This window comes from Pleurodeles waltl, chromosome 4_1, assembly GCF_031143425.1.
Source record: "Pleurodeles waltl isolate 20211129_DDA chromosome 4_1, aPleWal1.hap1.20221129, whole genome shotgun sequence".
NCBI classification, from domain to species: domain Eukaryota; kingdom Metazoa; phylum Chordata; class Amphibia; order Caudata; family Salamandridae; genus Pleurodeles; species Pleurodeles waltl.
This window is the reverse complement of record NC_090442.1, coordinates 532,986,788-533,013,421: the sequence shown is the minus strand read 5'-3', so window position 1 is coordinate 533,013,421 and position 26,634 is coordinate 532,986,788. Positions and strand designations below refer to the sequence as shown.

At 40.6% G+C, this 26,634-nt stretch overlaps 1 protein-coding gene across 2 annotated transcripts in view; it reads left to right on the top strand.

Annotated features, from left to right (window-relative positions):
* The window catches only part of PNPLA8 (patatin like phospholipase domain containing 8), a 281,202-nt gene that overhangs the window by 46,466 nt on the left and 208,102 nt on the right, over positions 1 to 26,634 (top strand). The window contains exons 3-5 of one of the 2 annotated variants that reach the window (XM_069228885.1): positions 5,196 to 5,369; positions 22,850 to 24,020; positions 24,385 to 24,534. In XM_069228885.1, the coding sequence (XP_069084986.1) occupies positions 22,914 to 24,020; positions 24,385 to 24,534 (1,257 nt within the window). In that variant the 5' untranslated portion in view covers positions 5,196 to 5,369; positions 22,850 to 22,913. The remainder of the gene's footprint in view (positions 1 to 5,195; positions 5,370 to 22,849; positions 24,021 to 24,384; positions 24,535 to 26,634) is intronic. The other variant, XM_069228884.1, reaches the window with a different exon arrangement.

Here is a 26,634-nt window from a genome sequence, read left to right as displayed (position 1 = left end):
CTTTTAAAGAGTGCAGTTTGATGAATTGAAAACTATCAGTGGGTTGTATACACTCTTTAGGTCCTGTACGTATTGCATAAATCCTTAATGCTGATCCAGATTACACCAAACTTTTCCAAATTATTATCAGTCTTGAAGGCTACATTCGGCAAAAGGTGCAACTTTGGCATATTTATCAACCAAATGTCACTGTGGCATCTCCTAATCAATTTTTAGCATCTCATAAATTCTTTAACCACGAAGGAACAAAAAAATGTGTCTTTGGCTTTTGTGGTATGTTTTGCTCTAAGAATAGCTTGATTAATTAAAGCAGGACAAGATTGAGGTATTCCCCTCATATATTACCAATACACAAACTGTTCGCTTTACGTAAAACCAACTGAGTCCTTTGCATTACTTCTTTCCTGAAATGGTCTTCTTCAGTAACCAGTTAAATTCCTCGACTGTGGATGAAAACAGTATCACAGGTGTTTAATTTATTCATAATTTAAGAGGTATATAATCCATCTCTTGTCTGTATATTTTTTTAGAAAAAACATATTAGTTGTTTATGACATAGAGCAATATAAAACAGTAACACCCCACTGAGGGGGCCCCAGTATTTGCAGCTGTATTCCCCCTCTCCCAATCCATCCTGCCCTCTTAAATGTGTGTAGTCGAAGTTCACAGTCCAAAGTACACTCACCATTTCCGCTGTATCTTCTGATGTTTCTTAGGGCATCCAAGGTCAACATAAATAGGTTACACCAGTTTTGCAGGACAGCCCGTGTCTGGCCTCCATGCCTTCAGTGGCGGACCCTTTCGTGACTTCCAGTATTTGTCTGTGTCTCCCTCAGATAATAATGTACCCAGGCACACCACAGTGAGGTCTCCCCTTGGCCCACCCGGCTCATCCACAAGGTCAAGGAATGCAACATAGTGAGAGGCCTCCTGAGTCACACCTAGCACTGCCAAAATGGTCATAAATATGGATTGCGAGTAATGCTGAATGATCCCCCACCTAAAGGTCAGCCAGTGCATGGTCAGAGAGGCCCTGAACCAGGATGATTTCCCCTAGCGTGTGAAGGAGATCCATGACGGGTAACAAAAGGAGATCTGTGCAGGAGAGGGAGCAGTGCACCGCCAAGGCATGCATATTTACGCGTGATAGGATTCCAGACTTGCCAGGATTCACATAGTCTGAGACCTGACGCCCTGCTGGCCAGGCCCTCCCTGTCCTGGGCTCAACCCCGGGGAATCTGAGGGAGTCCAGGGGACCCATGATCTTATTAAAGTTGCACCCCAGGATGAGCCTGCCAGTTGGGAAAGACAGGATTAGGTCTCTAATCGATTACAGCTTGTAAGTAGAAAGCTGCGGTTGAAAATACACACTTAAAGTGATAATAGGAGCCTTCTAATGAACCCTCAACCAACACAAATCTTCCTGAGTTGTCGAAGGTCACCCAAGACACAGCCAGTGGCAAAGAATTGTGAAGCAGAATTGCCACCCAAGCCTTGACGAATTCTGAGTGGTAGGCCCTCATCTGTTTGGTCAGGAAAGAGCAGTTGGTCCCTAGGAGATTGGCTTCTTGAAGCATTACCAGTTAGGGCCTGTGTCTATGGAGGAACTCCAGGACTGCTTCCCCCTTGTTGCAATTTAACCATCTGTTAACGTTCCACATCAAGACTGTGAATCCTGTCATGGCTGGTCAAAAAGAGTCAGTGTTTGCTGCAGGTGGGGTACAACAGGACTGTGTCTGGTAGTTGGTGAACCCAAGCTTCCGCCCTCAACCAGGACGAAAATCTCAGCAGCACTGTGGGACATGCGGTGTCAAGGAACACAGATGGTAAGTGTAGTGCTTGTGGAAGGAACAGTAAACATAATAAGAAAACCAAAACCTGGACCCTGCCAACTCCATCCCCTTTACTTCCACCTCCATAATAAAAGCACCCCTCACCCTTCAAAAAAAGTTCCCAGCCACAAGGACATGAAGTGGACATAGTGGTGCTGGTTTGCTTATGCAATATAGGAACCAGTAAGGGCCATGTATGCCTGTCATTAGGGTAAGTCGTGAGAGTCTCCTGAGGGGGGTAAGGGCAGTTCAGCTTGAACGTTCTCCATCAGGGGCAGAGGCTCCCTCCCTGTCCATGTCTGAAGTAGCCTAGGCATCTCAGCGGTACTGGTTGTCTTTGTGGGAAGGTTTTCTGTGCTGTGCCCCCTCTTGGCCCTTCTCCCACCTTCAGTGGGGCCTCACGAGCGGGCTCGTCGGACCACGGAGGCGGAGAGCCCAGCCACAATGGGCATAATTCCAAGCATCCTCCGGAGACTCAAAGAAGTGGGATTTGCCTTCGAAGAGGACGCACAGGGAAGAAGAGTGTGTATGTAAGGCCATTAACCGGAGCTTGTGTTTAACTTGCTCATAAGACCTGTGCTGGGATTGCACCTGTTGGGTGTAGTCCAGGAACACCAGTGTTCAGCTTAATTGCTATATGAGTTAACCCTTAACCCTCACCTCTCACAGTATTGTGTCTCCATCTAAATTATTCAAAATCTTGGCAGTCTTCGGTCATGGGGGGGTGAGAAGGGGTGGCCCAGAGGAAGGCCTCTGTGCGAGGGACCTATGGGTTTGTTCGACTATGAGCATTTTGATAGACTTCCAGGATCGAACCAGGATGTGAGCCATTGTTCTAGGAGGGCCTCTGGGGCAGTCCCCTCTGTCCCCTCAGGGAATCCAGTCAAGCAGAGGTTGCTCTTGCAGCTTTTGTTTTCAGCATTGTCTGCTCTTGCAGTGAGGGACAGTGACACAGTAAATAAACCAGTCATCTTTGTTTTAAGCTTGTGGAAAGTGTCCTCCAGTTTTGACATGCTCCCTTTCACTTTGGGAACTCTTGTTGTGGTGTTGCAAAGATCTTGGCGCAGGAGCACCACATCCACCCAAACCTATTGTATCTTAGATTTAAGAGCTGTGCTGGAGTCTTTAATTGCCTGTAGGATGGCCATAGTGTCTCCCAAACCCTGCATCTGGGCGGACTGGGCTTCTCTGCCACCGTGGTCCTCTGTCCACTGGCGGGAGCCATAAATTTGTCAGCTTTTGAATGGGCCACCATTGCCAGGGGTTTATCTCCTTCCATGTTTACGTTTGGGGCCTCTGAACTTTGCAGGTGGTATGCTGGAGGTCCGCCCAACTGTCCGAGCATCTGGGGTCTACGGAGCAGATTCTGCGGTGCAAGCTAGGGCTGATAACCCTACATCCTCACTGCCCTTCCCAGGACTCTTCCACTGTTTTGGCCCCCAGGCCACAGGCAGGCTATTGACAAGTACTTAGTGTCCTGTGTCTTGCTTCTATTCATGCGTTAGTCCAGTTAGGAGGCGGCATTAAGTATTTTGTAGCTAACAAAAGCAATTAAACAGTAAAGAAATTTTGTGGCAGATGGCAATGTGGATTATTATTACATAGTGAATTTATCAGATTTAAAATACTGAATACATTAATGCCAACGAGAACATCTACATTTTCAAGTTTCATGATGTCTGATGGAGCGTCACTAGCTGCTCTTATCCTTCAACTTCTTCAGCACAGATGCCTAAAATAAACTTAATTCTGAGGTTGTATATTTCTACTTTCTGTTTCTTTGCCAGAAATTCTACTTTAGGTAACGTTACTTTATTTTGTCAAGCATTTGTTTATTAAAATTGAAAGTTAACCATATAAACTGTATTAAATCCATTTAGTTATGCAAATATTTAAAATCATTAAGAAACACATTAACGTGCAAAAGAAGCAAATGTTTAAATGTTTTAAAATGTTTTTATTTATTTATTTTGATTCATAAAAAGCTTAACAGATTGATTTCAATGGAATTCACACAGTTTAGGCAGCATGGTGTGAAATACTTGATTCATAAGTCGTTCACTGCCTTGCGAGAAAACATAGGGCCTGATTACAACTTTGGAGGAGGTGTTAATCCATCCCAAAAGTGACGGTAAAGTGACAGATATACCACCAGCCGTATTACGAGTCCATTATATCCTATGGAACTCTTAATACGGCTGGTGGTATATGCGTCACATTTGGGACGGATTAACACCTCCTCCAAAGTTGTAATCAGGCCCATAGTATGAACAAGGCTGCTTTCTTGACAGTGGCAACATAACCTCTTATCCTTGGGTATTTTCATGCATCTGACTTTTAGGTCAGGAAAAGATTAAATCTAGCTGCATGGGTGTTTTGCGTGGTGTGACATATTGCACATCATCATACATTTTAAATTAGTGTTCGTCTTTTAATAACAAGCCATTCTGCGCACATGAATTTTATTTGGCTATACAGGTCTAGTCTGATTAGTGAGACCAGACTCTGATTTATCATTTTAGCTTGCTTTGCCCTATCAAAACACCTATTATTTAATTTCCAAAGAATATTCTTAATGCCAGGATATCTAGCAGTTTTTTGGAATTCAATATATGGTGTTTATAAGGCGTATTATTAGTACAGACTAGTTCCCTGAAGATCCAGTGTGACAAAAGCTGTATCAGCCACTGACATAGAGTGAGCTAACTTGACAGCTCAGACTATGTGAATAGCTTCTAATGGGTTCCCTTACTTAGCAGTAGTTGATGCCAAATTATAGCTTCTGTTGTTTCTATCTCTTTAAGCGAAGGTGGGAACCATGCTTGCTATTCAAAAGTCTTTACGATGTTAGTTTCACCAGCTGTGTGCTAACCAGCGGTGCTACAGCTCCTTTGCCAGATTATAAATGGAATAGTAAAAACATGTTAACTGAAGTCTGTAAAGCTGATGTTTCATATTTAAATAATGGGCTGCGAGTCAATCTCTGATCAAATATTAGTCGCAGGTTTCTATACTTGCTTCTTTTCCCATTTTATGATTTTTGATATACCATGAGGTGTTACATTTGAGTACTCCAGATGTGAAGTATTGGATATTTTTTTTTTTCAATGTTGGAGTTGATTTTCATTGCCATATCTGGGCAATATATTTATTAGTTTAGTTTTTTTTTTATTTATTTTTTTACTACTGTGTGATCCACTAATATGAGGTTGGCGACTGAGAGCAAAACATTCCTACTTGACATAGTCACGAAGGGTTGGTTGTGATTGGTTCCAAATATGGAAAGAAATTGCTTGTAAATGTACAAATATGAGGTAAAGATGCACCCATGTCTCACTCTGTAGTAACAATATGTGTTTCTAGGATTGGAATGGGTCACAGCAGAAACATCTCAGATGAAAAAACTGAGAAGAGATGGTAAGCTAGGTGAAGACTTAATGGAGTGGGCAGAGATGAATTGATATCTCTCAGATCTGCCAGGAACCAGACCCCCGGAATACTGATGAGGATCACTATTACAACCTGATGTATTAAAAGGTAGTGTGAGTGAACTATGCTATTGACTGAGCCTAGTGGTCTAAGGCATGGACAGATACTTAGAAAATGCAGATAAATAATGATGTGATTAGTTGGAGCATTGTATAACAGCATAACATGTGGTTGGCTGGTTGGACCTCTAACAACTCATAGATTTGTCAAATAGTCGCTTGTCGCAAACAGGCACATTGAGATTAATACAGTGCTGATATCTTGAACGGTTACAGCTAAAATGAAAGGTAATGGGTGGATGGAGGGGACTGGGGTGTGGGATTAGCCTATTGACTGGTATTGAGTTTTACTTCTATCAGTGTTACTGTCCCATTGATACTCATTTGAGTTTGTGCTTAAAGGTTTATTATATGAAAAACAAAGAAATTATGCTGTTATATTATTGTAATGGTGAAAGTTGTTTACTGTTTTGTGAAAAATAAAGCATTTTAAAAATGTTAACAGTCATTATTGGCATCCTTAATACTACCCAGGACTTGATATGAAATTGAGTTTGATGTATACTAAACTCTGCAAGTTTCCCATGCTTCTCCATAATCTAGTTTTCTGGACACAATCAAGCACCTTGAAAAAGTCTAGTAGGAGGTCTACTTTCAGTACCTTCAGGCCCACGTCCAAGGGTCCAGGACAGGGGTAACACCACTTGGAGACAAGATTTACAGCAGGCAGAGTCCATGTACAGGGTTCATGGTGGTTGATGCCTTCTCTGTCCCTGGAGCTCTGATCAGGAGGCCAGCTGATTAGCCCTTGGGGTCTCTCTGGTGGTCCTAGGTTCAAGATGAAGGTCCAGTCCTTCTCACTCAGGAAGCAGGGTGGGAGAGTAGCAGTCCTTTTTACAGCGTAGTAACACAGCAGTCTTTCTTAGTCCTTCATAGGCCCAGAGGTGTACTGAAGAGTTGGGTCTGAGGGTACACTATTTATTCTTGGAGCTAGCTTTGAAGTAGGAGACAGTCCTAGAGGTTTCCATCCCCAGAGTTGTTTGGAATTTCCTTTCTCCCTGTCCTAACCCCTGCTTGTCTGGGGCACAAAAGACTAGTGTGAATTCCTGTGTGAGTGTCCTGAGGCAGGGTTTTTGTGAGATGCAAGTGTGGTAGGTGACAGCAACGCCCCCCATCAAGTCAGAGATGGCCCATCCTGCCAACATTTATTTCTCGTTTGTCTCACTGTCTGAGAGCAATACACAAAGACCAACTGCCAGCTACACCTAGTCATGTGACCTAGGATACAGGCTGTAGTCACCAAATTATTGGGATAAGAAAATGCCAACTTTCCAAAAGTATATAATAACAATAGGTTCTGCTGGGAAATAATTATTTTTCACCAGTTCATACATTTTCTTTTAATTTTACCATATCAGTAAATTATTGCAACACACATGGGTCTAAATTCCTTTGTATATTGTTATTCATATAACAAGGTTACAGAAAAAAGTACAAAAAAAATAAAGGCTACTTCTGAGAGTGACAAAGGTGAAGTGGTTGTGCTGTGTGATGAAGTGACTCGGACAAGACAACAGATACAGCACATTCTTTGACATAAATCAATGACATCAGTATAGTGCCCATTTGTGTTTTATAAATCTGTACAAAACCAGCTAGCTTTTTTAGTTATTGATGCTTTCTGCTGTTTTGCCAATACGTTAAGGCAATGTTATCGTGGAGGAGAGACAAGCCTTTCAGTAGTGAAAAATTAGTTTAATTACGTTTTTCACTTCCAGGACATGCAAAACTTAAAAGTGCATTTCCAGCCTTTTAAATACATTGCACCCTGCCTTGTAGACTGTTTAAGGCTTACTCTAGAGGTGACTTATGTGTATTAAAAACGAAGGTTTAGGCTTGGCAAAAGGTATATTTTGCAAAGTTGAAATGAATGATTAAACTGCATAGCCAGGCTGCAGTGGCAGGCCTGAGACATGTTTAAAGGGCTACTTAAGTGGGAGGCACGATAAGAGCTACAGGCCCACTAGTAGCATCTAATTTACAGGCCCTGGGTACAGAAAGTACCACTTTACTAGGGACTTACAAGTAAATTAATTGTGCCAATTGGATGCAAATCAATTTTAACATTGCCAATCACTTTTGCACTGGTTAGCAGTGTTAAAGTATGCAGAGTCCTAAGTCCAGCAAAAACAAAGTAAGCTAAAACAGGAGGATAAAAGGCAAAATGTTGGGGAAAAACCGTGCCAAGGATGTCAGGTTCCACACTGGATATTATGTTTTATCTTTTGTCAATTATGTATATTGTGCTTCAGTCATGTTCTGCAATGAGCCAAGGCTTTGTTCACCCAACCATGCAGACAGGCTGTGACCCAGTCCAGGGGGACCCTGGTCATATCCTGTTACGTCTTTGCTGCCTCTCCTCTACAGCTAGTTCAATGAAGTCCATACTCTAGAGAATCCTCTGTTTTTGTGTGTGTTTTTACTTTTTCCTTGATTTACCTGAAAGGCATATGATAATTTGATCTGTGCTCCCTCCTCCTCTTCAACTTTCATTTGATGAGATAATACATTTTCTAGATTTCAGAAAGTTTAGTTTGCGTTAAGACATGGAGAGGAGAATTTCCCTTACTTTCTTGACAGAAAGTAGCGCCGTCCTAAATAAAAACCTTAAATTTTATTAGAAACAAATTGCAATACACAAGATATTAGAAGTAAACAAACAAACTAGCCGCATGTTAAGGCTTAACCAGTCTACACAGCCTACCACATTCATCTGAGCTGCAATGTTAGTTCCTCTTTCATTGTTTCCTTGCGTTAGCGAACCCTTTCCCCTTTAATTTTGCTTATGCTTCGTATCTTACATTTTTTCAGAAAGAATCAAAAGCATCTTATTTTTGCATACATTAAAATCAACAAAAATATCATCATTAACGTAATCAGATTAGGCAAATAACAAAAAAATCAAATATGTGAAAGCTAGGAAAATAACTTGAATTGATTAACTAGTATGTTTACCCCACAATCCCCTCACATCTGACACCTAACAGAAATTACTTTGTAGCCATAGCCCACTACTCCATCCCCCAACTGAGTCAACGCCAAACCTGTGCCGGCTTCTGATTTGATCCATTTAGCCTATTTAACTAGCATGGTAGCAGACCCTGTGGTTTATAGTTTCCTCTAAGATATCAGTAGCTTCCTAGCACCTCTTCTAAATTCTCGTATTCAGTCTTCATAGTCCTTGTAATATCTAACAATAAGAAATATGAACTACAGAGAAGACTATTTGGCAGATAAACTATGGTATGCTATTGAACGCATGTAGGTTTTGTTTTTCCAATTACACCTAGAGTGAACATGACTCCATCTGCTATGTATACCATCCAGCATCCTAACATCTGAGACTCTCCTAATAAAAATTAAACATACCAGCATGTCTAATTTTGCAAGTTGTTGTTTGCTAATCTTTATTGGAGAGCCACTGGCCTGGGTGTCTTTAGAGATCACTATGGTTCACAGGTGCGACCCCTGGCTTGCCTCTAGTGACTCCTAGCAGTGGTTCGGTGATCTCTGAACTTCGAGGTGGCAAAAGCGGTACCAACCACAGAAGGTGAATAGTGTTCTGATGAACAATGTTTACTTTCTGCAGATCTCTCTAGGAGATTACATTTTAGGTTTAAAAGAAATAAATTCAAAATTGAATTGTGCACTCTTTATAATATAAAATTAAACAAATCAAAAAATATGCATTTTTTAAAAATTCTTGTCACAGCCCATTAGTGTGAATGTGTGAAAATATGTGTTTGTGGACATACCTGTCATTTTTGTGCTCTGCAAGTTTGATAGTTACTTACAAACAGTAATGTCAAAACGTATTAAAATTAAAAGCGAGTAAATCAAGCCAACAACATAGTCCATAAACAATTAATAGTTCCAGTGAATTAGGACTAGTGGGTCTGACCACTACTGTTTTTTAAATCTTATTTTTGTGCATCTCCCTGTAATTTACCTATATGTTTCTCATTGAGGAATACACTAGGCTTCAGTGAGGTCCATTATGATTTCATCAGGAAAAAGATCTTGTGGCATCATTTATTGGGATTTAGAGTCAGCGGTCATATGGTGTCACTTCCTGTGATCTCCTTGAAATCAAAAAGAGTATGTGAGGTCTCTCACTGCACATGGTGTTTTCGTCATTCGACGTTCATAGCCATTGTTTCAGAAACGTCTGTACCACATTGACGTCTCACAAATTCTAATCATGTGATTCCCGAAGAATTGAAAAATGTCTCCTTCAACAGGTTGCAAAATAAAAGATGTCCACCAATACCTGGATTGCGACCAGATGTTCCTCTACCATTTCTAACAAAAAATATAGCATTAACTACATCTGTCCTTATGGGATAAAACCCTGTTCAGCACACTTCTAGACCACTTTTTCCAAGCAGGTTTATGTCTCCTAACATTGCCTTTTTGCCAGTGCTTGATTCACACATTAGCATGCAGAGTAAAAAGAACCCTGTAAAAGAACTGTTGTTGCACTTCTGATTGCAACTATTTTGTAACATGACTAATATCTTACTCATAAGGTGCCCAGGCCTTTGCACTACAGAGCATATGTAAAATTGAAGACTTGCTTTGTGCTTGAAGTGTGATTGTTGTAGTGCGTTCCTCTTATGTTCTAAGATGTGATGAGGTGAAAGGGATTTAGTGAACTCACTGCTGTGTTCAATTAATTGTAAGACTTCTTAATGGAAAACACATCTTGTTTGTTGATATTTTTGATGTCTTAAAGGTATTTGTTCACTCAATCACATTTAGGTATGGTAGCTCGTAAACTTCATAGACTGTTGGCCAGAGTTGGTAAACAAGTCTGTATCCCAAGTAGGGGTGTGACAGGACACTTGTTCTAGCAAAACTCGAGGGAAGATCTTTCATTTGGAAGACAAAGTCTCACACACTAATTTGTATCATGTTTAATCATCGGCAACTTCTTCCCGCCTTGGTAGGACAGTGCCACCAGGGTGAACTCAGCCTCCTGATGGACCCGGACATGAGGGAGTTATTAAATAAAAGCTATTGGACAGAGGAGGGATCCGGGTTAACTAAAAATACCTGGGGACACCCGGTATATCACCTTTATTAGTGGCGTCTGCAGGTATGTCTAAAATCGAATTGCGACGGTACTGCTGAAGTCAGTAGTGCAGCCTGTCTTAATTAGCAGACATATTTCTGCCCTCTCAGGTAACCTAAACAGGTCTGGAGCATTCTTCAGGGCTGAGGATCCCTATCTGATGTGCCAAATTATACTATTTTATCAATTCTTATCGTAGGCGAGTCCTACCTGAGTGACGAAACTGGTACAATAGCCTATTTGGAATCAGAATGAATAGGGAAATTACTGATATGAACATTCCCTGTATGGGTTCCTATCTGGCAAAACTGTTGCGGTCATGCACGTGGGAATTCACTTGAAATCACAGCAAACTAACACATGCATTTACACCGACAGCAGTTTATTATTTCTACTAGTGCAAATGATTATGTGATGGTCGTAATTAACATACGTCATCTCGATGGGCTACTAGCACTTCAAGTAAAAATCACAGAAATACACCTATCCTTTACCCCAGAATTTAGCGTATTTGTTTAATGTTTTCTTTTATATAATGCAAGATGGCACTACCTCCCAGCTGTGCGGAGTGTCCATTTTTGCCTGAAGGATAGATTTGTATATGTAATGGTTTGTCCTATTTACAGAGTGATTCATCAAGGTCTGCCTTTTCATGGTAAGGCGGAATCTATGAGAGATGTTTGTGGCGCTATATTTATTTGGGCGGATCGGTGTTTACCTTCAGCTTATGCGGTGTGTGTTAACAAAGTGTTACTGGATTTTGCATTCTGTCTACCTTGACCTCTTAGTTTGGTATGTACCCCTGCTCAACACAAATACATGTTTTACGCCTTATTTCTATAACACGGCATTGCCTTGTCTCCAGTATGCTTTGAGGGTAGCCTTTCTTCCCCATCGGAGCATTCTTGTTGTGTTTTAGCATCAAATGAACGACTTCTTTCATTCACGACGTTACCGTTTAAATGTCCCGAAAATCACAACTAAGATTTTTCAGTGGTCACAATATGATGACCAAAACATTGACAGGTAAGCGTTTGTAGATTTTAACCCCTAGTTTAACATCTGTGTACCTTGTGATGTGCATAGCGTCAAAAAACGTAGATTTGAAGTTAAGAAGAGTCACTCGATACCTCCCTCTGTGCACTTCCTTAATATTTTGATCTCTGATATTTTGGTTATGATATTGTCGCTAATCGATATTCCTTCCAGGATATTCCAAACTACAAACTTCGTAGGCATGCTGCCTTATTTGTATTACTTGCTATTTTGCCAGCTGTTTTCAATGCGATGTTTAAGTATAATAATTCAGTCACTCTCTCCACGGGAATATGTGCCTTGACATATCCCTACAGCTACTGAAAGGTCGCCTCATGCTCTTTGTATGAGCACTTTGATGGGAGAAATTTCACAAGTCTTGCGGCGGTGCCATTTGTGATTTTGAATATAGGCAGATTTCTCAAACATGCAAAATAACGACAAAAATGGCAGAGCAGCGTTACAAGAATGGAGACATCTTCTGTTGCTTGTGGCAGACCATATTTATTTTTTATTTCATGTAATGAAAAATAATGAATATTTGTCTCTAGCCTTTTTACCTTACGTAATTGATGCTAGAAAAATGTATTTCTTGGCATTCTGTGCTTTGTTTTCGTGACTGAATGGCATTTGAGGAAGGTCACATATAGATAAACCCTTTAGTCCTTCCTTGGTGTTGTCGATAGTAACGTATCCCCCCTCATTTGAAGGTGGTAATGTTTAAATGCAGGCCAGGCACCTCTTTGTGTTGTTTCTTAATAGCAATACACAACTCCATATCTCATTCATTCAGTAATGTATTGGATTATGTTTCCATCATTTCCACTATATCCCCAGTTAGTACGTTGGACAAGTCTTTTTGTTGTGGAACAGGCATTTCTTTACATTATTGTACATGTGCATATGTAGCGTGTCAGACGAGTGGGTGTATTCTTGGGTGCCCAACATGGGGTCAGTAAACACCATACAAACACTTCATTACATTTTGCTGTCTCACATGCAAATAACGTCACCTTTTTCTGTGGTATTGCATCACCAGTATGCATACTTTCTCAGAAAATTCATTGCTTTATGTTCTTAGAACTTTGCATGGAAAAATTGACCTTGACTTTCAAAGTAGCAAGTATTCTGACTCCATTCTTCTAGAAATGTTTGTCCTCACTCTCCATGCTCTGCATGTTTTACTGTCTGAGTGTAGCCGACTCTAAGTCACCTGTCAGTCTGCCTTACTTTCTATTAATGTATTTTTGCAAACTGCTGTGACCTTTTGTCATAGACCACAGCCTCTCCTTTTTTTTAAACTGTATCTATCCAAGCTAACAATAACTAGTGTCCTCTAGCCTATCTAATTTCCTCACCAGCCATTGGCGTGAACTCACAAGGTCCCCAAATCTCCATCACTTTCAAGAATATCTTAGAACTCAAAATCTAAATGCTGAACGTTCTGAGCAACAAAGAGTTCCAGTATGCAACCATATTAGTTTTGCCCCGGAGTTATTATGCTGTTGACCCCCACTTTGTGTTCTAGACTTTAATGTCAGAAGTCCTTGACTCATTCTGCTTGGACTTAGAATTTTTTATTTCTTAAATCGTTTATGTATTGAGCCATGAACCCATTGCCACTGTTTAGGTGGACACACCAATTTTCTGCTCCCTCGTCAAGCATGTGAATGTGAAGGAGCATGCTAGAGATTCCAGACAATTTATATGAAGTTCGTTTTTCTGTTCCAAGCTACTTTTCTCCAGTAGAAAGGTCCATGCACCTGGCTCCCCTAGTAGGATGATGTTTTCTATTATAAAGTCTGAAAATTAGCCACTGATCGCTTTCCTGTTCGATGCGTTCATGCAGTGTAACCCCAATGGATTTCCTGCCTGATCTATATTGACAAATAGAGCTTTGAATCAAAGAACGTGTAGTTGTCCAAAATACATTTCTGCATTACTAATTTGTCTTCACGGGAATGAGCTGCTATATTATCGTTGGCTTAAAGTGAGGATTTGGTATGCCAACCATCAGACAAGGAAGGTGCCCTAGTGGTCATGGACCGCACTTTTTATGAAGACAGTGTGTTAGCACATGTTTCAGATGGTAACACTTACATACCACTTGAATACGATCCTATAAATGCATTTGTCAACATGTTGGAGAAGATACTAGAAAATGCTGTTGATCAGGGGTGAATTAACCATAATATACTGCATTTCTTATCACCTGATTTACCTAGAAGACCACGGCTCTACATGCTTCTTAAAATTCACAAGAGTATCAAAAACTCTCCATTTAAACCGATTGTGTCTGGCTGTGGCTCTATCCATGAGCCTCTTGGGAAATATCCAGACACGTTTCTTCAACCATTTGTTCAAAAGTGCTGCTCTTATGTTCAAGATGCTACTGATATTCTAAAGCATTTGTCAATGTTACAACTCCGTGACAAGGGTGATTGGTGGCTTTGTGCCATTGATGTCTCTTTGTTATATACCCCCATACAATATAATAAAGGTATTCAAGCTGTGGAATGGGAACTTGTCAATCAAGGCAAGCTACGCACCAACAGAGTTTCCTTGCTAGAATTGCTGCATTTTTGTTTATATCATAGCTATGTTGTGTGAAAAGACACCTATTATTTACAAAAACATGGTTCGTCCATGGGTTTTTTCCAGGGCTCCCAGTTAAGCAAATATATTCATGGCAAAATGTGAGGCTAGTTTCATCTATAATTCTGAGACATGGCAATCACACTTGATCATGTACCTAAGGTACATTGACGATATATTAGTTATTTGGAAAGGCACTGGGGAGCTTCTCCAACAACAGATGTTGAACTCAATCAGAAGAGTCCCAGGATACAATTTACTCTCTGCATCCACAAAAGTAGTATCACTTACCTAGATGTTTGTCTTGAACTTACACCATCTGGCATTTCTACTACAGTGTTCAAAAAACCAAATGATCGGAATAATTTGTTACTGTTCATCGGTCTCCATCCTCGTCATTGAAGCGACATTTACCTTTTTCACAATTCACATGTGTGAAACGAATTACATCGGATGCTGCAACTTGTTCAAAGCCTCTTTCAACATTCAAAATGCAATTTTTAGAGTGTGGTTAACCCGAGCAGGTATTGGATTCTGCCCTACAATGCATGTCTGTTGTGGATCGTTCCAGTTTACCTCAAAATAAAAAATCGGAGAGTTCTTTACGTGAGTTTTTCGTGTCCAAAATTTCTACTCAGTCTACTGCTATAAAATAGATTATCATCCGGTGTTGGGAACTTCTTCAGACAGAACCCGATTTTGAATGTCTCTTTCGAGTCCAACCTTTATTTGCACACGAACGCGCACGTAATTTGAGAAAAATTCTATCATCTACTAAACGAGTGAGACACATCGTACAAAGGCATGATGAAGTGCCATCATTGCGTACATTGTAGCAACGTGATAGTGGGGTAATACCATCTGTCATCCACAAACTGGAAAAGTGATTCAACTAAAGCATATGGCAGATTGTAACACTCAGTCAGTGCTGTATGCCATTAAATACCCTTATGTCTTACTTATTGTGGGAAAAACAGAGGCAAATGAAGGTACGAATTATGGAGCACCAGAGTATGATCAGAAATAAGAACAGGTATTGATCTCGTGTAGCATATTGGATTGATCATCAGCATAATATTGCTCAGCTGCGTTTTACAGTGCCGGAAACTATTGAAACAAACCCAGAGTTGAACACCCAGAAGCGATAACATTGAATCAGACGATTGAACAGTCTCTTTTCCACAGGTTTGAATGATACATTGGAAATCGTGTGCATTTTGTGAACAATAGACTACAGAGCTACTAGTCATGTTGCATACAGCATTCTGCACATAGTTGCATAGAATCCATTATCACACTAGACAATTTTGTGGTCCCTCCACACAATTACATTTGATTCTTGTTCAGTATTACATAGGACCAGGCCAAGTCGGGTTGTATTGTCTGTTTATCTTTTTACTTAATTTGTTATTTTCATATATTTTGTTGTTTATGGTTTCCTGTGTCTCATTGAGTACGATTCTATTTTTATGTTTATTGATTGCGATATTGCAACACTCAGTTTCACCTTTTACTTTTAGTTGTATTATGATGATTTGGTAATTGCACTTGCGGCTCTAAGCAAGTTATTAGTCTGATCTCATGATTGTGTGTTCTGTTTATTTATTTAACATTTGATTAATTTATGGTATTTTAGTCATAGGCGGGCACCGCGTAACTTGTAAGACACATAGGGGGTTATTCTAACTTTGGAGGAGTGTTAATCCGTCTCAAAAGTGACAGTAAAGTGACGGATATACCACCAGCCGTATTACGAGTTCCATAGGATATAATGGACTCGTAATACGGCTGGTGGTAAATCCGTCACTTTTCCGTCACTTTTGGGACGGATTAACACCTCCTCCAAAGTTAGAATAACCCCCATGGTATTTTCTTAGCATGAGCACTGTTTTAGTGGTGCATTAACATGTTGGCACCAGGCTTTTATACACTGCACACCACATTCTTCTCTTTATTTTATTTTGCTTTTGACTTTTACTTTTAAGAAGGTAGCTGGCTCGTTCAATGGAGGGCATACGATAGTCAAGAGGCGATGGACAGTCTGTCGTTAATTTCTGCACTCATGTACGAGAGTGCTCTTGCATTGTTGTTTCGCGCATTATATACAGAGCATTCTTTGTTAGGCACATCCTTGCTTTGATGGTGATGGGTTTGCACACAAGAGTTTGGCGTTTTCCTGGTTCGCAGGTAATTGGTGCTATCTAGTCTGTTTTCTACATGCTGGCTGTTTTTTTCCTTTTCTGTTTTAATGTTCTGTCCTGATTCTCAGAGACCGCGCACTGTGACCAGATTCTGGCTTCTGTTGTCTACGGAATATTACAGTTTGTTGTTTTTTGTTTTCAACACTGATTGGTGAAGGTTTCTATGGGGTGCATGTAGGAATTTAAGGAATTCATATTTTTTCACTTATGGGTCAATGGGAGCAAATGTCAAAGGTGCGGGGCATGATTATTGTTTACATTTCACGTGGCAAATTCGCTTAGTACATTTTATTTAATTTTTGTGTTCAATCCGGCTCGTTTATAGGACCATTCACACCTGTGTGATATGATGCATTGTTTTGTATTCCTCTGTGGAGGTTTGCCGTTTTTAAGTAAGGATGCATGTACTGTAAACCCATATGTATTTCAATGGCTGGGATTTATTCGAGTGGGGTTTTAATTTTATACATATCTGTTATTGAATCTGTGATGCCGTTTATGTATTTATTTGGGCTGGTTATTTGTGATTTACAGTTAACCCTGATGAAGGATGCTTTCACCCGAAATGCATTGGGTCATGTTTTATAATCTTGTGCTATATTTGGATGACTTGTTTAACATTTGTGTAACATTTTTTACGTGTAGCCTTCGGGCATGGGCTGTGCATGCTCAGTCTAGTACACTTTGCTGTCTTAGCTTATTCATAGTAGTCACGAGTCAGACAGGGCTTGTTTTAGCACTGCACGCTACGTTTGTTTCCATTGGTGTAATTTGTATATCTTTGTTTGTTCAGATTGTATAATCTGAGTGCACTGCGACCTTTGTTAAACCTTTAGACTGGCCAAAAACCTCCTTCTTAATACTGATACATCCATAGCTAGGCACTGGAGGTCATAGATGTCCCTCATTTCCACTTTCCGGGAATGGCTGAGGGGTATGGACTACTGCTCAATAGTTGAGGATATGATGTATAGATCCAGAGGCTACCCAAGTGAATACAACAAGATATGGGGCTCTTGCAAATAGCATTTCAACATCCCTTAGCTTGTATGAGGACCGTTTGCATTGTACTCTACTTTGCCACTTGTCCAAATGTTCCAACTTAGGTTATGGAGGGTGTGAATATGTTGATATATTGTATCTGTATAAATATTCTCCTGGTAAAACTTGCTAGAGCACTACAGATGTTGTATTTATATATTGTTATGGAAATAAGAAAAATAATTTCACCAAAAATTATTTATAAGTCACCCGTAGGGTAGACGCTGAATGTGTGTGGTATTTAAAAAGTAGGACTTGTGCACTTAAGTTTTACGTGTCCTGGCATTTAAAAACCTCCAGAGTTGAGTAGCTCAACTGTGGCAAGGCTGGCACTCCCACAGAAAAACACTGGGTTACCTTATACCTCCTTTTAATGTTTAACTTCATTTTGAGACTAGGTAGAAATATTATTCAGGGACGCACTGTAATGGTAATCTAATATCCAACCTAATGTTCAAGTCCGATATTAAATTACTATTTTGAAAATGCCTCATTTAGAAACTTAAAGTATACAAAAAAGTGATGGATGAAATGCTTGGATTAATCTTGGCCACTGGTAATTGCTCGGGCTGCATCCCAATCCATCGCTATTTTGCACACCATGTCACCTCATGTTGGATCCAGTAATATGCAAATCAGTCTGGACCCTGTTTCATTTGGAACAGTCTAGCCCAAATTGCAAAGCCAGGTCCTACCCGAAGTGGAACACAAGCAACTCAAGAGCTAGTTATGGGCTCATAAGCTGGGCTCAGCTTGGTTTCAGTGACAAAGTGTACACTGGACCCATGCCTGGGCATACCTTTCCCACTTAGTGCGACACACTAAATATAAACAAAAGTGATGGATGAGCCGCATCCCAATCCATAGAGGTTTTGTACACCAGTCATCTCAGTTTGAACCCTCCAACTAGCTATATGCAAATCAATCTTGGCACTGGTCCAATTGGAACTTTAGAAAGTTGGCATTTTCCTGCCTAAGCCAAATGTGCCTTTCTCCCCGTGTCCAGTGTCACCTGACTTTTAATAGCAGGACTCAAAAAAATCATAAAAACGTTACCAGACCTCCAGGGTGTAATGACTTGAATAATTTACTCATCTTAACCGTAATGCAGTTTACCCAAAAACTGGTCTGGTATTGTGTGATCCTAGGCAAGTATTTCACAAGTCTCCTTTTTCCTCATTATCACATATGAGAGCACCTTCAAATACGTGACTTCAGCATATATGTTGTGCAAAAAACTATTTTGTTTTATTTTTATGAATTAAACCTTTGCTTCATGTAAATAGTAACCTAGCCCACATACAGGTACACATGACCCTTGACTAATGTTTTGGTCCACAATACCATTGTTATTATGGCAAGGACAAGATGTTTCTCAGTTCATATTTAAAAACTCTCACTTTTAACAAATATATCACTAAAGCAAGGTGTGATGGTACATTGTCTTTTAAAAACAGCACATTTTTAATTGAAATCACCACAAACTTTCCCACTGACATTAAGTTTTACTGCTAAAACTATATAGGGTACAAGCCGTAATGCGTGGAAATCTGTTTATAGTAAATATTTATTATTTGCGTGTCACTAAGTAAAGTGTTCTGATTTGTTTCAACTTTATTATCATCTTTGTTCCCATCAAACTTGAGAACACTTCAAGAAACATAATTTCCTAACTGCTGATATATATGTTGAAATATTTGTACATTTCAATTATAGGCTATTTTAATGTTGTGTGTGAGAAAAAAACTGACATCCTTTCATTTCCCATCCCCGTAGTCAAGCATGATTGTCACAGTTCACTGTACAAAATCCTCTAACTTTACAGTCAGAGAAAGAACAGTAAACACCAATCTCCAGGATAAAATAAGCATCCATTTGTAAGAAGACAAAAGCTGACATTTGACCTTTGCCCTTGAACACACAGCAAACGTGACAAGGTAAAAACAAGCTTTAAAGACATCTTTATTGCTCATTCGCTTTCTGAAAGAACAGAACACCTGCTCTTTGCCAGCTCAAGCTCTCTTGCCAGAACAGGCTAGTCATCCTTAAAAACAGCTTACCATAATGAGTGGGTGAGTTGATTTTTTAAAAGTCTTGAATGACTCTTCTGTGGTGTGATGTGTATTCCTCCCAGACAGTAGACAATGGCTGTGGGTGTGGACAGGGTGAGGGTCTTCCTGACAGGCTGGCTTGGGAGGACTGTGCCTCTGCCCTGATTGCAGTTGTCAGAGTCACCAGATCCTCGGGTCTGTGCACGTTCCCAACACGTCCACCACTGAACAGCTCCAAGACTCTGATAGAAGAATAACAGAGGCTAAGAGAGTTCTAGAGGGGAAGAGGGGATTAGGAAGGGAACAGCTGGGAAGGAGACCTGCAGGAAGCGAAAGTTAAAACACCACAACATCAGATTCAAAACCCCATTTAGACTCATAAAATCTCTCTGTTGGATCTAGGGTTCAATGATACTTGGAACATGAAATAATACTCTATTGAGTCCAGAGTTCTATGACACTCGGAACATAAATTAATATTCTGTTGAACCTAAAGTTCAGTGATATTTGAAACATGAAATAAACACTCTGTTGAGTCTAGAGTTCAGTGATACTTGAAACATGGAAAAAAACACTCTGTTGAGTCTAGAGTTCAGTGATACTCGGAACACGAAATAATACCTAAAACTAAGCAAACATGAAATGGTCTAGAACTAGACTCTGAGTAGACCTTACTAAATCTAGGTACCTGGAAATGAATAAAAAATGGTTAGTCCAATGTTTCATATGGAATTTTCATGAATTGAAAACATACTGTTCTAGGGATACTAGAACCTTCCTGAATAATGTCCAAAAACAAACACAGCCTCATTACATGACGATAAGACTCTCCAAACATTCCTTGTAAAATAATAGGAATTGTACTAGAGACCCTACATGCACATAGAATATAATATCCAGAATTCTAGCACATTAGATTTTTAGAATACCAGAACATAAATTGCGCACATCGCGGATTTCCACAAGAGTTTTGTAAATGTCATGAAATACTTGCGCACAATGAATAACATGAATTAAGCACAGGAAACAAATCGCGCGTCTTACCGATTTGAAGGCAACTTTGTAAATGCCATAAAATAGTTGCGCACAATGAATATCTTGATTTGTACACGAGTAAAGAATCGCGCGTCTTGCCGATTTCGAATGCAACCTTGTAAATGTCAGAAAATGGTTGAGCACAATGAATATCTTGATTTGTACACAAGTAAAGAATCGCGCATCTTGCCGATTCGAATGCAACCTGGTAAATGTCAGAAAATGGTTGCGCACAATGAATAACTTGATTTGTACACAAGTAAAGAATTGCTCGTCTTGCCGATTCGAATGCAACCTGGTAAATGTCAGAAAATGGTTGCGCACAATGAATACCAGGGGTTAAACACGGAAAGCGAATCGCGCGTCTTGCCGATTCGAATGCCACCATGTAACTGCCAAGAAATGGTAGCACACAATGAATATCAAGGGTTAAAACACGAAAAGCGAATCGCGCGTCTTGCCGATCTGAATGCCACCATGTAATTGCCAAGAAATGGTAGCGCACAATGAATAACATGCATTAAGCACGAGAAAAGAATCGCACGTCTTGCCGATTCGAATATGCACATGTAAATGCCATGAAACGCCCAAGCGCACATTCACACGCACTAGAGTCCAATGACTTATCATGCAAAGATTAGGCCCAAGAACTCGAGCCTCATTGATAACGGAGTCATGGGCCCAGCCTGACCTCCGTCTTACCGCCCTGATCAAGAATCACTCAGCCAAGTGAAAGGGCGAGGCCTGGAAGATCAAAGTAGGCCACCGGAACAGGAGCTCAGGAAGTTGCTGCTGCTCTGCACCGGGACCTCTGAATAGTGAGCAGGTGGAGCTGGGCTGGCTCCTATAGAATCTTGGACCAGCTCACAACCACACCCAGGCATGCTGCAGGGAAAGCTTCTAGAAGGCCCTGGAAAGGGACCACACCCTGACACATTCTGAAAGCCTGCAGAAATACATTGCAAATGAACAGTATTTACAAGCACGTTAAATATAAGTCTTCAGGATTAAACTCTGCAATGCAAAAGGTTAAACAACAGCATATCAACATAATGCATGAATTACGTCATCTCATACGTGCTGGGTTTTTGCATTCCAGTCGCCCGTAGAGCGCACACTGCCCAGATGTTGACAGCAGTTCAAAAGGTAGCTTGAGGTCTGTACCTAGCCCTTCCTGACTTCAAGAAGCCTACCCTGTCACTGTCAGATACAGCTCAGTCTTGGGTCTGCCTGCCTTTTGCCTTTATTCACTAGCCACGCTGGAGGCAAACCCAGAAAAAAGGACAGAAATGACCAGAATCAGTTTTAGAGTGAGACAGTGGGGCTTCCCCACCCACAGGCTGGCATTGGGCTTAAAAGTGGCATACTCATAACCTAAAATCAGAACACTCCTGGATCTCTGAAGACTCCAAAGCAAGTCTGCTATGCTGTTTGAGGATTGGACCTGCTTTCCCTGACCCCAGAACCACATAAGTGACTCTGAGGGTCAGATGCCCGACCTCCTGGATCAACTATAGGGATACAGCAGGTTCCAGAGGCCTTTTCTGCTTCCCCGCAGACCAGACCCAACTGAACCTGACCTAGTTACCTTTGCTGGCCTCTGTGGAAGTATGTCCTGACCCCAAGGAGTCCCCTCCAGGTCCTGGACTCTTGGCTGAAGCCAGAGTGTACTTCTCCAGCTTAACAGAATGAGCTGCTCAGGTCCCAACTGGAAGCCGCACTGGAACCAACACAGAGCCACACCACGTAGCTCCTTGCTGAAGGCTTTATTTGATCCAACATGGAGTGATGCAGAGTTTCATAGTTGTGCTGTACAGTCCTCACATAGAAGTCAGAAAGTAAAACTTCCAGTGGGCCGAACCTGTCCGGCCCCTGCTCCAGCTCAGTCGGCTTAAACCTTTGACTTTGTCCTGGTCGAGACCAGGGACACTCAGTGGATGCTTCCTGCCGATTGGTGCTATTTTTACCTAAAAATTTTAAAAAACTCACACAGCTTCTACTAATTGGATTTTTGTTGTTTGGTGTAATTTCATTTGTTAAAATGTACTCTTTTTTTTAAATAGCTTTGTGATGTTTTTATACTGTGTTTTCACTTTATTACTATTTGTGTTCTGCACAAATACTTTACAGAGTAACTCTAAGTTAAGCCTGACTGCGTTTGTGCCAAGCTACTAGAGGGTTAAGCATAGCTTTCTTTAGTGACTTTTTGGTTCACCTCGACAAGGCTTGTGGCTGTTATATGAAGTGGGTTCTCATCACCTTAAACCAGTAATCAAATTTCTTACAGAAATGTTGATCTTCTCACTTCTTTGTAAGTTGTACTTTAAGAGAGCTAATTTAGGCAATGTTCTGAAGTTCAGTTGCTTTTTGCTGTTTCAAGATTTATTGTATTTGTATAATAATGATGTTTTTTAATGTTTCTTTTAACTTTATATAGGACTAAGAGTTGGGCCTGCCGCAAGATAATAATCTGTATCAGAAAATCCATACATCTGCAAGTGATGTCAGTTAATTTCATATTGGATACATACTTATACTTCTTGAGTAATAGCAGAAATCTTTGGAGGAGGAAGGTCGGCAGTCCACTGAATTTCCTTTGCCATTTCAATATTTGTTCCTGTGTAAAGCACACCCCATCACTTCGACGTTTCCATACCAGCAAATCTCCGTATAAATGGACCAGAAACTCCTGTTTGAACAAGTACACTTACATACAGCACAAAATAAGTTTGTACTGTAAATCTGCTAAACTCAGCACTTCCTCAAAGGGAATACCAAAATTGAGTAGTCATATGTCACGCATAAAAAGCACTTTAGACTCTGTCTCGAAGGCTGTTAGTGGCACCCACAATGAGCTCATCGCCCGCATTGTCCGAGCAAAGACTAAATCTGGCACAGTGGAGAAAGCACCTACTACGTTTCTTGTGAACCAGGAGAACGTCCTAGATCCAGTAGTAGCAAGCACTGCAACACCAGAGGAACCAAAGAAGTCACTGGCCTCAAAAACAGCCACTGAAACAAATGGGAAACAAGAACTGTTTTTGAAAGGCACTCATGGCCCTAGTCTAGAAATTCCGAAAGACAACCCAAGTGGAAAGGATAATCTCTTTCATGTTAGCTATTTTACTACCAACTTTGGAGAGACCTACAATTTTGTAGCCACCCATATTAACTACTATTTTGGAGCTGGAATTGCAATGGCAGAAGAGCAGAAAGCTCCTCTTCTTTTGCCAAAAGGGGATGATGGAAAGTTAAACAATGCATTAGAAGGTAGCACAGGGCATAGTCAAAATGAGCAGAACTCGGATTCTTCCACTGTAACTGTTGGTCAGGATTTGGCAACTAAAGATGCAGGAACTTCTGACCATACAGCAATGACTAAAAAGACCATTTCTCATTTTCTTTCACACTCTTCTGACAGTGTGCAGGCCTTCGTGGACAGCTACTTGGGTGGTCTGGTTCCAAAGATCAGATCTGAAGCAAAAAGCTCCTTAGAAGAAAGGAACAAAGAAAGCAGCGAAGTTGTGAGTAAGGGAGAAAATGATCACCAAAAAGAAAGTAAAACTTCAGAGGATAAAGCAAAGCGCCTTTCTCTTCAGCGTGAAAAGGTAAGTGCTTGCTATGTTGAGATCACTTTTTAAAGTTTTCTTCGCCGATTAACTAAAGGCCAACTTGTGATCATTGTGCCTATTGTACTTGCATTTTAAATTGATTTTGGCACTACTGTAGCACTAAACATAGTTTCGGTTTGCATAAATTAATCTGCAAGTGTTTGTTTTTGGACAAAGTTCTCCTAATCAAGAAAAGTAAGATCAGCTTGTTCGGTACAGCAGCTCAGATTCCTTTTTGCTGTTGTTTTACTTCAGGATGTTAATTAGCCATTATCATTTAGTGGATACCTAGGCATTGTTACGAAAATACAGATGTGAACGTCAGAGCAGTCATTTTACGTTTTTTGCCTCTTTGTTTCAGATTATTGCACGAGTGAGTGTAGATAACCGGACTCGCGGTTTAGTTCAGGCTCTTCGAAGAGCTTGTGATCGCAGGGTGTGCATCAACAGGGTGGAAGAACTAAGCTGTCATCTTCTAGAGTTTCCAGAAACAAGAGGAGTGGCTGTAAAGGTGAGGAGTTACACTTTTTCCTTTTTTTAAATATTTTGTGCTTTCACATTTTATAAAAAAAATACACAAGCACACACACACAACCCCCCAGTATCAATGACATCGTTATAACCCATCCCCCCAGAACCCAAAAGATAGCAGCTATTTATTATATCAACACATCTGACAATTGTAAACCTTAGGCTTATAAAAACAAAGTGTGCATATATTCATTTAAAAAAAAAATTCCCTTCATAACTTTAAAAGTTGACAACCTAAGCCAGTACTTATGTGCCCATGATCGCAGTATTGTGCAAAAAGCAAATGGCATGATCATGTAAACCAGGGCATAATAGCTAGCTTTTCAGATACCACAGATAATAATTTAGCCATAGATCAGTATACCAACATATTATTTTATTGCAGGATCGTCCACACCAAGGGCCAGATGTATCAAAGGGTTTTGCCCATTCTGTGTCTATGTGAAAATGCTTTAGTACATATGGCCCCAAGTCTCTAATACGGCGTACGTGCAACATTCTAAAAACCTTTAATAGCAGACTATGGGGGTTATTCTAACTTTGGAGGAGGTGTTAATCCGTCCCAAAAGTGACGGAAAAGTGACGGATTTACCACCAGCCGTATTACGAGTCCATTATATCCTATGGAACTCGTAATACGGCTGGTGGTATATCCGTCACTTTACCGTCATTTTTGGGACGGATTAACACTCCTCCAAAGTTAGAATAACCCCCTATGTCTTATTTTGACAAAGGAGCCACAAAAAATAATAATATGCAAATGTGACGGTTTCCACCTTACAAAAAGGACAAGTATCCCTAACCAACCCCACCTGACTGATTCCCCTCCACCTAATAAAGGAGGGGACTTGGCCTAACCTAACCTTCTAGGCCCACCACCTAACAAATCTCCTCTTAATATCCTTCAGGTAAAGCTGGATTAGGCCCCTGTAATCAATCTCTCATAGATGCTGCAAATTAATTCTCCTGTGAACATCACCAGTGTCGCTATTTCACGAACACTCTTTTTTTAAGCCTTTTAGTGCCTGTTTCTGATGAAACTCCGCCATATTTAAGGGGGTATACCCAGCAGGCAGATTAAGGGAAGACTCAATGACCTGTATGTTATTTACCCACTCACCTAAGTGCTTTTCTTTTAGATGCAATTTCATGAGATGCCCCAAGGATCCTTCCCCAGGTTTTAAAAGCCCAGCCCAACAGTTAAGCATCTGTTGTCTATACTTGAATAGGGTGTTAGTCAGGCCCAGCTCTAGCCTAAAGGCACTACTCCCTGAGCCAGTGCTTCACCTGTTTTTCTAGCAGAACCTCACAACAATAACTATTTTTGCATTATACGCCTCTCTCAGCCCTTTAACAGACTTATGCCCCAGAGCAGCATCCAATCTCTTCAGTGCACCAGCAGTTGACTTGGCACTAGATTTTTGCAATGAAAGTCAGCCCTGGAGTCCAGATTGTGGCTGAATAACAGGCTAAATATCTATATTACGTAACAACCTCCAGCTGCGTACTCTCCAGCCACCACCTGAACCCCGGGGGGCACCTCTTACCTTTTGAAAAAAAACATGATTTTAGGTTTGGCCATATTTTTCAGTTGCTTCCTGTGCAATAATGTGAAAAAGCATCTAGTTGCCTTTTCAAGCCGACTGGCATTAGATCTAATAATATCATATCATCTGTATAAAACGTCACAGAAATATGCTCCATTGATAATTTAGGATTAAAACACCTGATCTGATTTAGGGCTTCCATGGCATTTTCTATATAGATTGAAAACATCAGCAGATCCAAAATATAACCTTGCCTCAACCCATTAGGGTTACTGGTCTTTTTAGACGAGGCCCATTACCTTCCAGTTCCACTTTAGTGTATGAGCCCTCGTGTAGCTTGACTATCAACTTCAAGAGACCCCTTGGGCACTTCCATGTGGCCATCTTTTCCCATTAACGAGATCTGTTTGGTGTCAAACGCAGTAGATACGTCTATACATAGCACATATAGTGGCTGTTTTCTTTTAAAGACGTAATCTTCCGCCAACAGCTTTAATATCACACAACCATCCATAGTCGAATACCCTTTCCTA